Raw genomic sequence first — 12,754 nt, 5'->3', positions numbered from 1 at the left:
TAACTGCAGCCTCATGAGGGACCATGAGCCACCCGGATTCCTGACTCGCAGAAGCAGAGTGTGAGATAAAAAATGTTTCTTGTTTCAAGCTCCTCAGTTTTGAGGGAACTTGTTTTGCAGTGGTTAATAACATAAGTCACTTAGCCCTTCTGGATCGCTTTCTCATCTGGGACAAGAAACAGGGATGAAATAGGGCCCTGAATAAGCTGATGACAATCTATTCCTATGTAAAAGGCTGCTCTCAAAAACCAGCTGACCCTCTCTGCATCTCTCCCCCAACCCCCCACTGGCCTTTCTGCCTCCACACCTCTTAGCCACTGTCGGCTGTTTCTGGCAAAAGTCAAGTCCACTTGTTACTTACTTCTTCTTATTTTGAAATGGAGGCAAAGCATATTGGGAATATGGGTAATACTCTTTTAATAAGTAAAGCTATATTTACACTAAATTAATTTTCATAACTACTCAATAAACCAACCTACTGGATTTTACTATTTCTGAAAATAATGTCATTTTATTAAAACTCATTGTTCTTTTATCTTCTTGGAAATAGGATGAATTTTGGCTTTTGTACTCTCTAATTACGGTAGATAAATAGATATCACTCAGTCATTTGTTTCCATCTGATTTCACTCCCGGCCTGATTTAATTCCATTTGTGCTTCAGGTAATAGACTGCTTCCGTTGTACACATTTGTAAGAACAATGTGGGCAAAGTGCATATCTCGAGCTTCTAAAGACTCTATGAAAACTCAACCAATTCAAATACGAATAATAACAGCTGTGAGCTCAGGTCAGTTAGTAAGTAGGAGGACAGGAAATTGAGTTTGCATTATCTGACTCAAATGTTTAACAGGGATGAGACCATCTCATGCCGTAGGTGAGGCTCTCCAGGGCTTTCCTGCAGTGTGGTCAAAATGATAAAGTCCAGGGGCGCGGGGAACAGCACACCCCCTGCTCCACGATGGGTGATGGGTGTTGGCAGACCTCTGTTTAAACTTCCCTGACACAATCCAGTGTTGGGCCAGAAGCACTGAGCCCTCCCTGGTCTACATTTGCCAGCAGCATTGGCCCTCAGTGGGTTACTCATTATGCATTTGGTGTCAGCAGCCCTCCTCAGAGGGTGGGAGAGACAATGCAAGGATGGGGCTGCAGCCCAGGAATAAAAGCAGGCTTACCAGATCCTGGGCTTTGAATTCTCTGCAACTTCTGACCCAGCATCAAACCTCATCATGACTCCTCTAATCTCAGCAGTTTATCCTTGTCACTAAAAAGAGGACCTGTCTGTCACCGCATCGTTTTCTCTCAACTGGGAGAAAACAGATCAGTTGGTAGCGCATCCCGGCTGTCAGTGGGTCCTGGGCACCAGAGGCTTCTCCATCTATTTACATTCTGCACGTTTCCCGTTTGAAAGGAGCCTCCACGGGCGTAAATAAGCCTCGTAATGTATGTAGATGTATGGCAGGGGGTTGTTGTAATGAAAAGCTTCCACTGCAAAGTGGGCGAAGCCAGTCAAATCAATCTGAGTAAGTAGTGTGAGAGCTTTTTTCAACTCTGTTTATTATTATGCATCTGACGTGCGACCAGCAGCATACTTGGTGCCACGGGGATACGCCAGAGATGTGACAAAGCCCTTCTGCCCTCAAAGGTATGCCCTGCCCTGAAGTGCTTTCAGATACCAAGCATATGGAAGATAGGTAGAAAGGATAAAAAAGTGCTGGGTGTATCTGGTCCCCAGGAATGCTTGGGCAAGCAGGGACCATGGGACTGGTCCCAGGGCCCTTTCAGCCCAGGGCCCCCCATGGGGAGAGAGAGGCTGGTGACTTCCTCAGACTCCTGTGCTAGAACCCGAGGCTCCAGCTCCCGGGCCGAGACTCTTCCCAACATGCCCCTCAAGTATTGGTATCTCCCACTGGCCCAGGACCCATTCTCACTCAGCTCCTGCCCTCCCAGGGTGCTCTCACATGCTCATCCTGCCTTTCCAGAACTCCAGCCACATGTCTCCCATGTTTGCCAGCCACCTCCTCTCGGTATCTCGCAGTAACCCCAACATTTCCCAAACAGAGCTGTCTTTATTTCCCAGCACCATTCATTACCGCACCCACACAGCGTCGTCGTATTCCTTAGTGGTGAATGCCCCGCCTGTCTGAAATGTCCAGGTTGGAAGCCTCCATCTCTGATCCTTTCCTTTCTTCCTTGCTCCTCTCTTCCAGCCATCACCCCATGGCTGTGCCGACCTCCTCTCTGCATCTCCAAGACCCGGACGTGAGCCAGCTCACCACCATCCCTTGCTGCATTGCCCTCATGGCCCCCTGGCCTCTCCTCTATCCCCTCCCTCTGCTGCCTACACTACAGCCAGAGTGATGTTTCTGGAACACAAGTCTCAAGTCTCCGTATCTTGCCACTTCCACATCTTCTTGTTTCCTGTCTTTCATGGTGTTCTCTCCACCACAACCCTCCTCTCCCTCATGCCCATCATTTCTCCTTGCCAGGTTAATTCTTGACCCCCTCAGATCTCTACTAAGCTGTCAATTCTCATACATAGGCTTCTTGGAGCCTTCCTGGCACTGCTGCCAGTGTGCCCTGCCCCCACAGTCTTCAAGGTGTGCCAGTATTCAGTGGCGCGGTGCCATCATTGTTGGATGCTTGTCTGCACCCCAGCGGACACACTCAGCCGAGGTGAAGCTGCCAGGTCCCCACCATGTCTCTGGGGACTTTCTTCCACCCAGCGAAGGCCACAGGTCAGGGTTTCAGGAAGAGAGTAGAACATGACAGGTGTCTGGAAGGGTGAGCTGTTGACAGGTGGTGGGTCGTTCATGGGCACTGGCTGTCTCAGGCAGCAAATCCAATCAATGATCGTGAACGATCAAGAATTTATGGTGCTCAGACATACTCTGAGATGAATAGTTAATACCTTGTTTTGCTTTACTGTGTCTATCTTGCTGGTAGAAGGGGAAGCTCTCTTATCTAAGGGCAGTGCATAGAATGATGGAGACCGTGGAGTCAATACTAAACCCCCTGGGGTTCGATTGTAGCCTCGTTGTGACCTTTGTGCTACTTTAGCTTTCAGTGCCTCAACTTCCTCATCTGTAAAATGGGGCTAGTTAGAGTACTGTAAGGAAGATCAGTGTGTGCACAGTGTTTAGAGGGGAGCTTGGCATCTCCTGAACGCTCCCTATTAGTAGCTTAGGCAGTTCCTCCTTTTCCTCCTCCTGCTCCTCATTTTCCTCTAGGAGAAGGTAGTTACCATGGTAATTTGCAGTTCTTGACTTGGGAGTCCAGAATAAGAGAGTCCTTCGTGAATGACCTCCTAGAAACGTATCCTTGGATTTTTATGATTTTGTGATAATTGGGCTTTTGTAACTTGGTTTAGCCTGAGTCCTGATTTAGGAAAAGCCACCTTTAAGCTTCTTACTTTTTTCTTTGACCTGTGTGGGCAAATTGCTTAGGCTTGCTGGTCTTCCACGTCCCCATTGTGAAATAGGAATTATAAACTGCCAGGGTGGCTGTTGCAGGGATGGGAGGTATCTGTGTGCAACACGTGGCACATGGTAGGTGTTCATAAACGGCACTTAGCTTTATTTCACCTGCTTGGGACTTTGTCATTCAGCACACTCTCATCTCCCACTTTAGTTTTGTGGTGGGCTTCGTGGACTGGGGTGGGGAGCAGGGTTAAGGAATGTTGCCTGTGGACTACTCAGTCTTGCCTGTGGGAAGAAAGAGGCATTTATTTTCTGAGAAAACATGGACGGTTGGCCTACTTCAGTGTTGATTTTGTCAACAGTACAGCGAATGCCGTGGTTCTTACACATAGAAAGTAAGGCTCCGGCCCCACCAGCAACTTTCACTTTTGATTTTATTCAAGTACAAGGTTAAATGGTTTGATCCGTTAACCAGTATAATGCCTGTGGAGAAAAAAGTTATTAGCCACAAAATGCTACAAGCAAGCTGCAAAATAAAAATTAATAATGCTTAATTAAAAGCCTGCACAGCATGACTCTGGTTACTTTATTACTTACCGAATTAGTATTCACACGTTTCCATATATTGTAAAGGCAGTAGTAGGTTAGTCTCTCCCTCTCATACTTTTGCCAAACTTGCTGTGAAATCATTGCCAATAGTAAACCGGAAGTTTATTTTTAACCAAATAATCTCAAAAGCCAAATTATAAATACCTTTGGAAATTTTTTTTTTTTTGCAGCAAAAAATACTTGAATGGGGATACAGATGCATTTTAATACATTTGTTAAAATGCAGGATAAAAATCTTCAAAAGTCCCAGGACTTGGGGCGCTTGGAGGACTGAGGCCATTATCACAGCTGGGTGGGACAAAGACCTCCAAGGTGCCAGAGGGTTCCTCACCAGACTACTGTTTCTGCAGTGGGGTCATCCTCCTGGGTGCCTCGACCTGTCATTTCCATGTTGACCCTGCTGGTTTAAACCTAACTGTATCACTGAAGAAGCAGCTGAAGGAAAAGGTGGCCTCAAGAGGGAGGAAGCTTAGGCATGATTGCTCTTTAATTACCATACCGTTTGAGTAAAAATGCAGATTATTGGCAAAGCAAGTCACATTTGGGAAAAATGTATGATTTGGCCCAGCCCCCGAGGGTTGCCCTCCTTGCAGATCTCACTTTACATGTTGAAGAGCCAAAATGTCTCCAGTGGACAGCTTTTGCACAGCGCACAGCCCACGCTGGTCTGGAGGAATGCTAGCTGGACAGACCTGCGCGGAACTGGTCGGGTCTCCCTGAGGAAGGGCTTAATGCTGCTGCGGATCATCCCGGCAGCATCTGCTCAGGAGAATGGCCAGTCGGCAATGCTTGGCTCACACAAGTCTGTGTAGGAAAATGACTAGCCATGGGACATTTCTGATCTGGGTTATATACAGAAGCCTTTCTTATTTGATTCGCAGAAATCAGATTCCAAGTGGTTGAAAAATATATTTAGCTCTGTGGTCATGGAGATGTTTTTTAGTTTGATTTAATGTTGATGGATTAAATTGTTTGTGCAGATGAGCTGAATAAATTCTGCCAGAACTTATATCTTATTCTGGTTTCACATTAAACCCTTAATTTACAGCTCTGTTCCATTGGCAGTGTTATTAGAGTTAGCCCTAGGAAAAGCTTGGCTGGTCCTTCCTCCTCTGTCCACTGTTATTCAGCGGAATTAAATCATTTAGCAACCTCAAGGGAGGGCTCCAAGGGGCCCGGAGGGAGAATGGGGTCCTAGGGTGTCCTTAAACTATCTAAGATGTCTGGAGAGCTACCCTGATTTTAATGGCTTTAATTTAACCCCTACTGAGTTATTTAATCTACTTTCCCCCATCTCCCTTCCCTACCTTCGCGGATCCACAGAGACCTGGGATTTGCCTCGAGTATTTCCTTCCCATAGATACACAATGCAAATATAAAATGAAGAGGGACGTGGAAATCCTTCACTGGAAAAAGTCACTCCCATACTTTTCTCCCCTCAAATCTCCACCCTTTGAGAACTTCTAGGATGCAGTCCTGGAGATGAGAATTCTCTCTCCCTCATCCTTTGCATCCCCGGGGTCCACTGGCATCCTAACACTTACTGTTTATTGAACTGGTGAACGCAGGTGTGCTTGAAAAACTGATCAACTCATTTGGTGTCTTTGTTCCCCGTAGGAGGACTGGAATGAAATTGACCCAATTAAAAAGAAAGACCTTCATCACAGCAACGGGGATGAGAAAGCACAAAGCATGGAGACCCTCCCTCCAGGTACCACAGCAGCCCCTGGGGACCCATCCAGCCTTGGGCTGGTGGCTGGTGGCTAGTGGCTGGGAAGTCCTCTTGCTCAGAAACTGTAGAGCTGAATGTGACCTGTAGAGCCTGTGGAGCCTGCGGGGTAGAACATGGATTTCATAGGGCTGCTGGAGACACCGCTCTATGGCAATGTGTTGTGGTCTTCCTTCAAGCCCATTAGTGGGTGGTGAAATAAGTGTACTAGGAAATGCCCAAAATTTGTTGAAAGAAAAAAAAAATAGAATAAAATAGAAAATACAGGATAGTATATCGATTCACAAATTTTTTTAAAAGGCTGTTTTTTAGAGTGATTCTAGGTTCATAGCAAAATTGTGCGTAAAGTACAGAGATTCCTATATACTTCCTGCCCCTACACATGCATACCACCCCCACTGACAACATATCCCACCAGAGTGATACATTGCTACAATCAGGGTACCAACAGGGACACATCACAATCATCCAAAGTCCATTGCTTTTATTAGTCTTCACTCTTGGTGGTTTTAACAAATCTATGGGGACATAAATCCACTGTTACAGTATCCTACAGAATAGTTTCACTGCCCTAAGCATCCTCTGTTTTCCAACTCTTCCGTTCCCCTCTCCTCCCAATCCCTGAAACCACTCATCTTTTTCCTATTAGAATCATACAGTATGTTGCCCTTTCAGGTTAGCTTCTTTCACTTGGTAATGTGTATTGAAGGCTCCTCCATGTCTCTTCATGGCTTAATAGTATATTTGTTCTTATCACTGAATAATATTCTGTTGTCTGAATGGACCACAGCTTATCCATTCACCTACTGCGAGACATTGTGGTTACTTCTCAGCTTTGGTAGTTGTAAATAAAACTGCTATAAACATCTGTGTGCAGGTTTTTTTTGTAGATAATACATTTTCAGTTCATTTGGGTAAATGCCAAGGAATAAGACTGTTGGATCATATAGTAAGAGTATGTGTAGTGTTGGGAGAAGCTACCAAACTCTTCCAAAGTAGTTGTACCATTTTGCATTCCCACTAGCGATGAATGACAGTTCCTGTTTCTCCACGTCCTCAGCAGGCATTTGGTGTTGTCAGTGTTTTCAGTTTGGGCTATTATAATAGGTGGGAAGTGGAAATCTCATTGTTCAAGTTTGCATTTCCCTAATAATGTATAATATTGAGTTTCTTTTGATATGTTTATTTACCCTCTGTTTATCTCCTATGGGGAGGTATCTGTTCAGGTGTTCCACCCATTTTTTTAAGTGGGTTGCTCATTTTCTTACTGAATTTTAAGCATTTTTATAGATTTTGGATAACAGTCCTCCATCAGATATTCATTTGCAGATATTTTCTCTCCATCTTTGTCTTCTCATTTTCTTTCTTTTTTTTTTTTAATTTTTTTTTTTTTATGATAGTCACAGAGAGAGAGAGAGAGAGAGAGAGAGAGAGGCAGAGACATAGGCAGAGGGAGAAGCAGGCTCCATGCACCAGGAGCCTGATGTGGGATTCCATCCTGGGTCTCCAGGATCACGCCCTGGGCCAAAGGCAGGCGCCAAACCGCTGCGCCACCCAGGGATCCCGTCTTCTCATTTTCTTGACAGTATCTTTCCCAAAACAGAAATTTTAATTTTAATGAAGTTTATCAGTTCTTTCATGGATCTTGGCTTTGATATTATACCTAAAAAGTAATTGCCCTACCCAAGATCACCTAAGTTTTTTTTTCCTATATTACGTTTCAAGTGTCTTATAATTTGCTTTTATATATAGGTTTGTGATCCATTTTGAGTTAATTTTTGCGAAGGGTGTAAGTTCTGTGTCTAGATTGATTGAATGTGGTTTTCCAGTTGTTGCAGCACCATTTGTTGGAAAGACTGTCTTTACCCCATCGTGTTGCTTTTGCACCTTTGTCAAAAATCAGTTGACTGTATTTATGTGGGTCCATTTCTGGACTCTATTATGTTCCATTGATCTGTTAGCCTATTCTCTTCCCAATACCACATTATCTTGATTACTTTATAGTAATTCTTGAATTCGGATAATGTTGGTCCTCCAACTTTGTTCTTTCTCTTTAATGTTGTGTTCCTTATTCTGTTTGTTTGTTGCCTTTCATATAAACTTTAGAATCTGTTGATACAAAATAACGTGCTGGGATTTTCATTTGTGTCAAACTTCTAGGTCAAGTTGGTAAGGATGGATGGACATCTTGACGATATTGAGTCTTCCTCTTGTGAACGTGGAATCTCTCTCCTTTTACCTAGTTTTTAAAAAATTTTTATCATAAGTTTTACAATTTGCTCGTATGAATTTTGTGCCTGTTTTGTTAGATTTATATTTGGGGAGGCACTAAAGTATATGGTATTTTGTTTTTAATTTCAAATTCCGCTTGTTCATTATTCATGTATAAGAAAACAATTGACTTTTGTATATTAACCCTGTATCCTACAACCTTGCTGTAATTACTTATTAGTTCTAGGAGTTTTTGATTCTTTCAGATTTTTTACATAGTCATATCAACTGCAAACATCTTCCTTCTTAATCTATATTATATTTTTTTGTTTCCTTATTGCATTAGCTGAGACTTCTAGTATGATGTTGGAAAGTGGTGACATCCTTGCCATATTTCTGATCTAGCAGGAGAGCTTCTAGTGTCTCAGCATTAAGTATAGTTAGCTCTAGGATTTTGCAGATGTTCTTTATCGAGTTGAAGAAGTTTCCCTTCCACTCCAAGTTTGCTGACAATTTTTATCATGAATGAGTTGGATTTTGTCAATTGATTATATTGATTTTCACATGTTGAACTAGCCTTGGATACCTAAGATAAATCCTACTTGGTCATGGTATATAATTCTTTTTATACTTTGTTGTACTTAATTAGCTAATATTTTGATTTTTGCATCTATTTTCATAAGAGATATTGATTTGTTTTCTTGGAATGTCCTCTGGTTTTGTTACTAGGATGATGCTGACTTCATAGAATAAGTTAGAAAGTATTCCTTCAGCTTCTATCTTTTGAAGGAGATTATAGGGAATTAATATGGTTTGTTCCTTAAATGCTTGGTAGAATTCACTAGTGAACCCATCTGGGCTCAGTGCTTTCTGTTTTGGAAGTGGATTTCCTATATAGATAACATACAGTCAGTTGGGTCTTGTTTCTATCTACTCTGACAATCTCTATCTTTTAATTGGTGTATTGAAACCATTGCCATTTAGAGTGGTTATCAATCTAGTTGTATTAATATTTACCATATTTGCTACTCTTTTCTTCTTGTTCTGTTATTTTTATCTTCCACACTTTTTTCTGCCTTCTTTAGCTTTCATTAAGCATTCTACATGAATCCATTTTTCTCTCCTATTTTTTTTCCTTAGTTTTAGTGGTTGCCTTAGAGTTTGCAATATGTATTTACAACTAATGTAAGTCTAATTTCAAATAGCACTAGCCTGCTTCATACTTAGTGTTTTTTATAACAAAATATTAAGAATTCTTCCCTTCCGTTCCTGTATCATCACTGTTATTATTTCACATGTATGTGTGTATATACATATATATAAGCATATATAATCAAATCCATTGTTGCTATTATTCTTTTGAATAAACGGTTATCTATCAGATAAATTAAGAATAAGAAAACTAAAGTTGTCATTTTACCATCACTTTTTCCTTATCTGATGTTCTTACTTTGATTATGGAGTTCTGAATTTCTGCCCTATATAATTTTCCTTCTGTCTGAAAAGCGTCTTCTAATATTTCTTGCAAGGCAGGTCTACTGGCAACATATTGCTTCGATTTTTGTTGTCTGAGAAAGTCTTTATTTTATTTCTCCTTCACTTTTGAAGATTATTTTCACAGGATAAAGAATTCTAGGTTGGCAATTTTTTTCTTTCAGCACTTTAGATATTTCATTCTACTCTCTTCTTGCTTGCATGGTTTATGAGAAGTTGGATGGAATTCTAATCTTTGTTTCTGTAAAGCTGTCCCCCCCCCCCCCAACTCTTCTTTTAAGATTAAAAAAAAAATCACTAATTTTCTACACTTTGAATGTGCTATGTCTAGGTATAGTTTGTGCTTTTTGTTTGTTTGTTAGTCTTTGTTCTTTATCCTGCTTGGTGCCCTCTAAGCTCCCTGGAGCTGTGTTTTGGTGTCTGACTTTAATTTAAGGAAATGATCAGTCATTATCACTTCAAATACTTCTTTTATTCCTGTCTTTCTTTCTTCTCATTCTGGTATTCCCATTACACATGTTTGTACACTGTTGGTAGTTGCCCAACATTTCTTGGATACTCTGTTCTGATTTCTTTTCAGTTTTTTTTAATGTTTGCTTTTCAGTTTGGAAGCTTCTGCTATCTTATTCTCAAGCTCAAAGATTCTTCCATCAGCTTTACTGATGAGTCTATCAGAGCCATTCTTCATTTCTGTGGCAGTGTTTTGATCTCCAATAATTGTTTATGATTTTTTTACAAGAATTTTCTCTCTCTGTTTACAGTATTCATTTGTCCTTCCATGTTGTCTACTTTTTCCATTAGAACTTTTAATATATTAATCATACTTGTTTTAAATTCCTGGTATAATTCTGGCATCCCTACCATATCGGAGTCTGTTTTGACGCTTGCTTTGTTTCTTCAAACTATGTTTTTTTGCTTTTTAGTATGCTTTGTATTTCTTCAGCACTAGATATGATGTGCTGGGTAAAAGGAACTCCAGTAAATAGGCCTTTAGTGACATGATGATAAGGTCTAGAGGGGTAGGGGACACATTCTATAGTCATAGGATAGATCTGCACCCCTGGGCTGTCAACTTCACAAATACTCCTCAGTTTCTCTATCAAATAGGTGGGACAGTGTGGCTAGAGGTGATTTGAAATGAGTATTCTCATTCATTTGGGGAATATAAATAATAGTGAAAGGGAATATAAGGGAAGGGAGAAAAAATGTGTGGGAAATATCAGAAAGGGAGACAGAACGTAAAGACTGCTAACTCTGGGAAACGAACTAGGGGTGGTAGAAGGGGAGGAGGGCGGGGGGTGGGAGTGAATGGGTGACGGGCACTGGGTGTTATTCTGTATGTTAGTAAATTGAACACCAATAAAAAATAAATTAAAAAAAGAAAAAAAAATGAAATGAGTATTCTCCTTTTTCCAGGTTGATTAGGCTCTGATAAACTCCCAATAGGTTAGCTGTGGTAAAACAATTTCTCTTGAGGGCAGGCCTTGTTAAGAACAGAATGCTCTGGCATATTTCAAAATGATTCTTTCTCCTCTCCTGTTCTATGGGAAACATGAAGGGATCTGTCTCCCACTATTCACTATGAGAAACCTAGTTAAGCTCCTGGTGGTAAAACTTACAGAGGTGTGGGGGCCCACCTATGGCTGAGGCCCCTGGAGTTTTTATTTCTCAGCCTTGTCTGTGGTGACCTCCAGCTGTTCATCCACTACAGTCTGGTTTTCATTCCCCAGACAACGTTCCCCTAGAGGTTTCTGCTGTGATTCCCTGTACTCACCTGTTGGTCTCTCCAGTTTTTGGAGTAGCAGCATGTTCTATGATCTCACTTCTCTGAGCAAGCTAAGAAGAGTTGATGTTTTGCCTTGTTCAGTGTTTTGCTTTATTATTAGAATGGAATGATAACTTCCAAGCTCTTTATACACTAGAAACCAGAAGTTAGTCCGTGACATTTTTACTTTGATGATGATGAAGAGTCTGTATATTGATGTTTCTTACTGAGGTTGGATAAGCATCACCCCAGGGAATACAGACCCTCCTTTGTCTACATACCCTTCCCATTGTCCCAGTTACACTAGATGTGAAATGTGTGTGTGTGCACGCGCATTAGATATATCTATTAGGGCGGCCCCCTCTCTTCTTTCCCAACTCCTAGATGAGTCAGCAGCGTGAGCCACAGTTCCTTCCTATGTAAAATAGGCATTACCCACGCAGTGGGGAGCATCTGAATGGAATACTTAGCTAATAAGCATTTCTTTATTATAATAATAGGATATGCTTCTACTGTGTGGATTAATGAGAGACTTCCTGTGGGTTGTCTTCTGTTTAAAAAAAAAGAGTGTTCTAGTGGATTTTAAGACATATATGGAGAGGGAGGGGGAAGCCATCTTCAGGGCATATACTAGATGTTACTATTAAGAGTCATACTCTAGTTAAAATCCATTCAATGTGATAGTGACCCTGGCTTTCATGTTTCTAGCTGTTACACAGTAATTTCCTTCAGAGATAGGAATGTACTGATTTTCCTCTTTTTTTGAGTTACTACTAATAACTTTTGATGAAGGCACTATGTCCTTTTATTTTGCCAGAGGATGTCATCTGTTTTTGTTGTGACCTTTTTTTCTCACTAAATCAGCATACACATGAATTTTCCCTTTAGAAGTTATTTTGCCATGGTTAAGAAACATATTTTCCACAAGAATGATGGGCAGTACCAGAGTTGTGGTCTGTAAGGAACCACTGTTCATAGCACTTTCCACTTTGTAAAGTGGGTTGCTCAGAAGCTCAGTAGCTTCCTGTGTTCTAGGTGTTGGATATCTAGCAGTTGTAGACAGATGGGTGGGAGGAGGCAGCATGAAGCCGAATATAGGAGCCTGGTGTCTTTCAGCATGGCCACGAAACCCACTGACAGATGTAGGAGCCAGATTAGAGATAGCAATGATGCCCCCAGGCAACAGCTCCAACTTTTTTGACCAAACACCCTATTAGCAAAAATATTTTGAGTATAGCTCACTCTCCCTCTGTATATCTTAAAATATTCATAAATTAAACACATAATACCTTACGAATCTATTGATGCATTCTAAGGCATATTTTCAATAGGATATTATAATGGATTAGGAAAAATACTTGAAAATATCTACTGTTTCTTTATCCCTGAAGAGTGTCTCATGTGGCCCCAGTTCGGATATCACTGCTCTTGAGTCAACCATGGCCACAAAAGCCCAGATTATTTTTTTTAACTAGATCTCCTGTCCCAGCCCATTGTACTTTGGGGGAGAATCTGGAATTTCAATAAA

The 12,754-nt window shown here is 41.4% G+C and overlaps 1 protein-coding gene across 3 annotated transcripts in view; it reads left to right on the top strand.

The window, feature by feature from the left end:
- GALNT2 (polypeptide N-acetylgalactosaminyltransferase 2) overlaps positions 1-12,754 on the top strand; it is a 191,132-nt gene that overhangs the window by 94,496 nt on the left and 83,882 nt on the right. For all 3 annotated transcript variants that reach the window (XM_038533940.1, XM_038533941.1, XM_038533942.1), the window contains exon 2: positions 5,645-5,738. In XM_038533940.1, coding sequence (XP_038389868.1) covers positions 5,645-5,738 — 94 coding nt within the window. The remainder of the gene's footprint in view (positions 1-5,644; positions 5,739-12,754) is intronic.

This window comes from Canis lupus, chromosome 4, assembly GCF_011100685.1.
Source record: "Canis lupus familiaris isolate Mischka breed German Shepherd chromosome 4, alternate assembly UU_Cfam_GSD_1.0, whole genome shotgun sequence".
Lineage (NCBI taxonomy): Eukaryota > Metazoa > Chordata > Mammalia > Carnivora > Canidae > Canis > Canis lupus.
The sequence above is the reverse complement of the archived record's forward strand: the minus strand, read 5'-3'. Positions and strand labels throughout refer to the sequence as shown.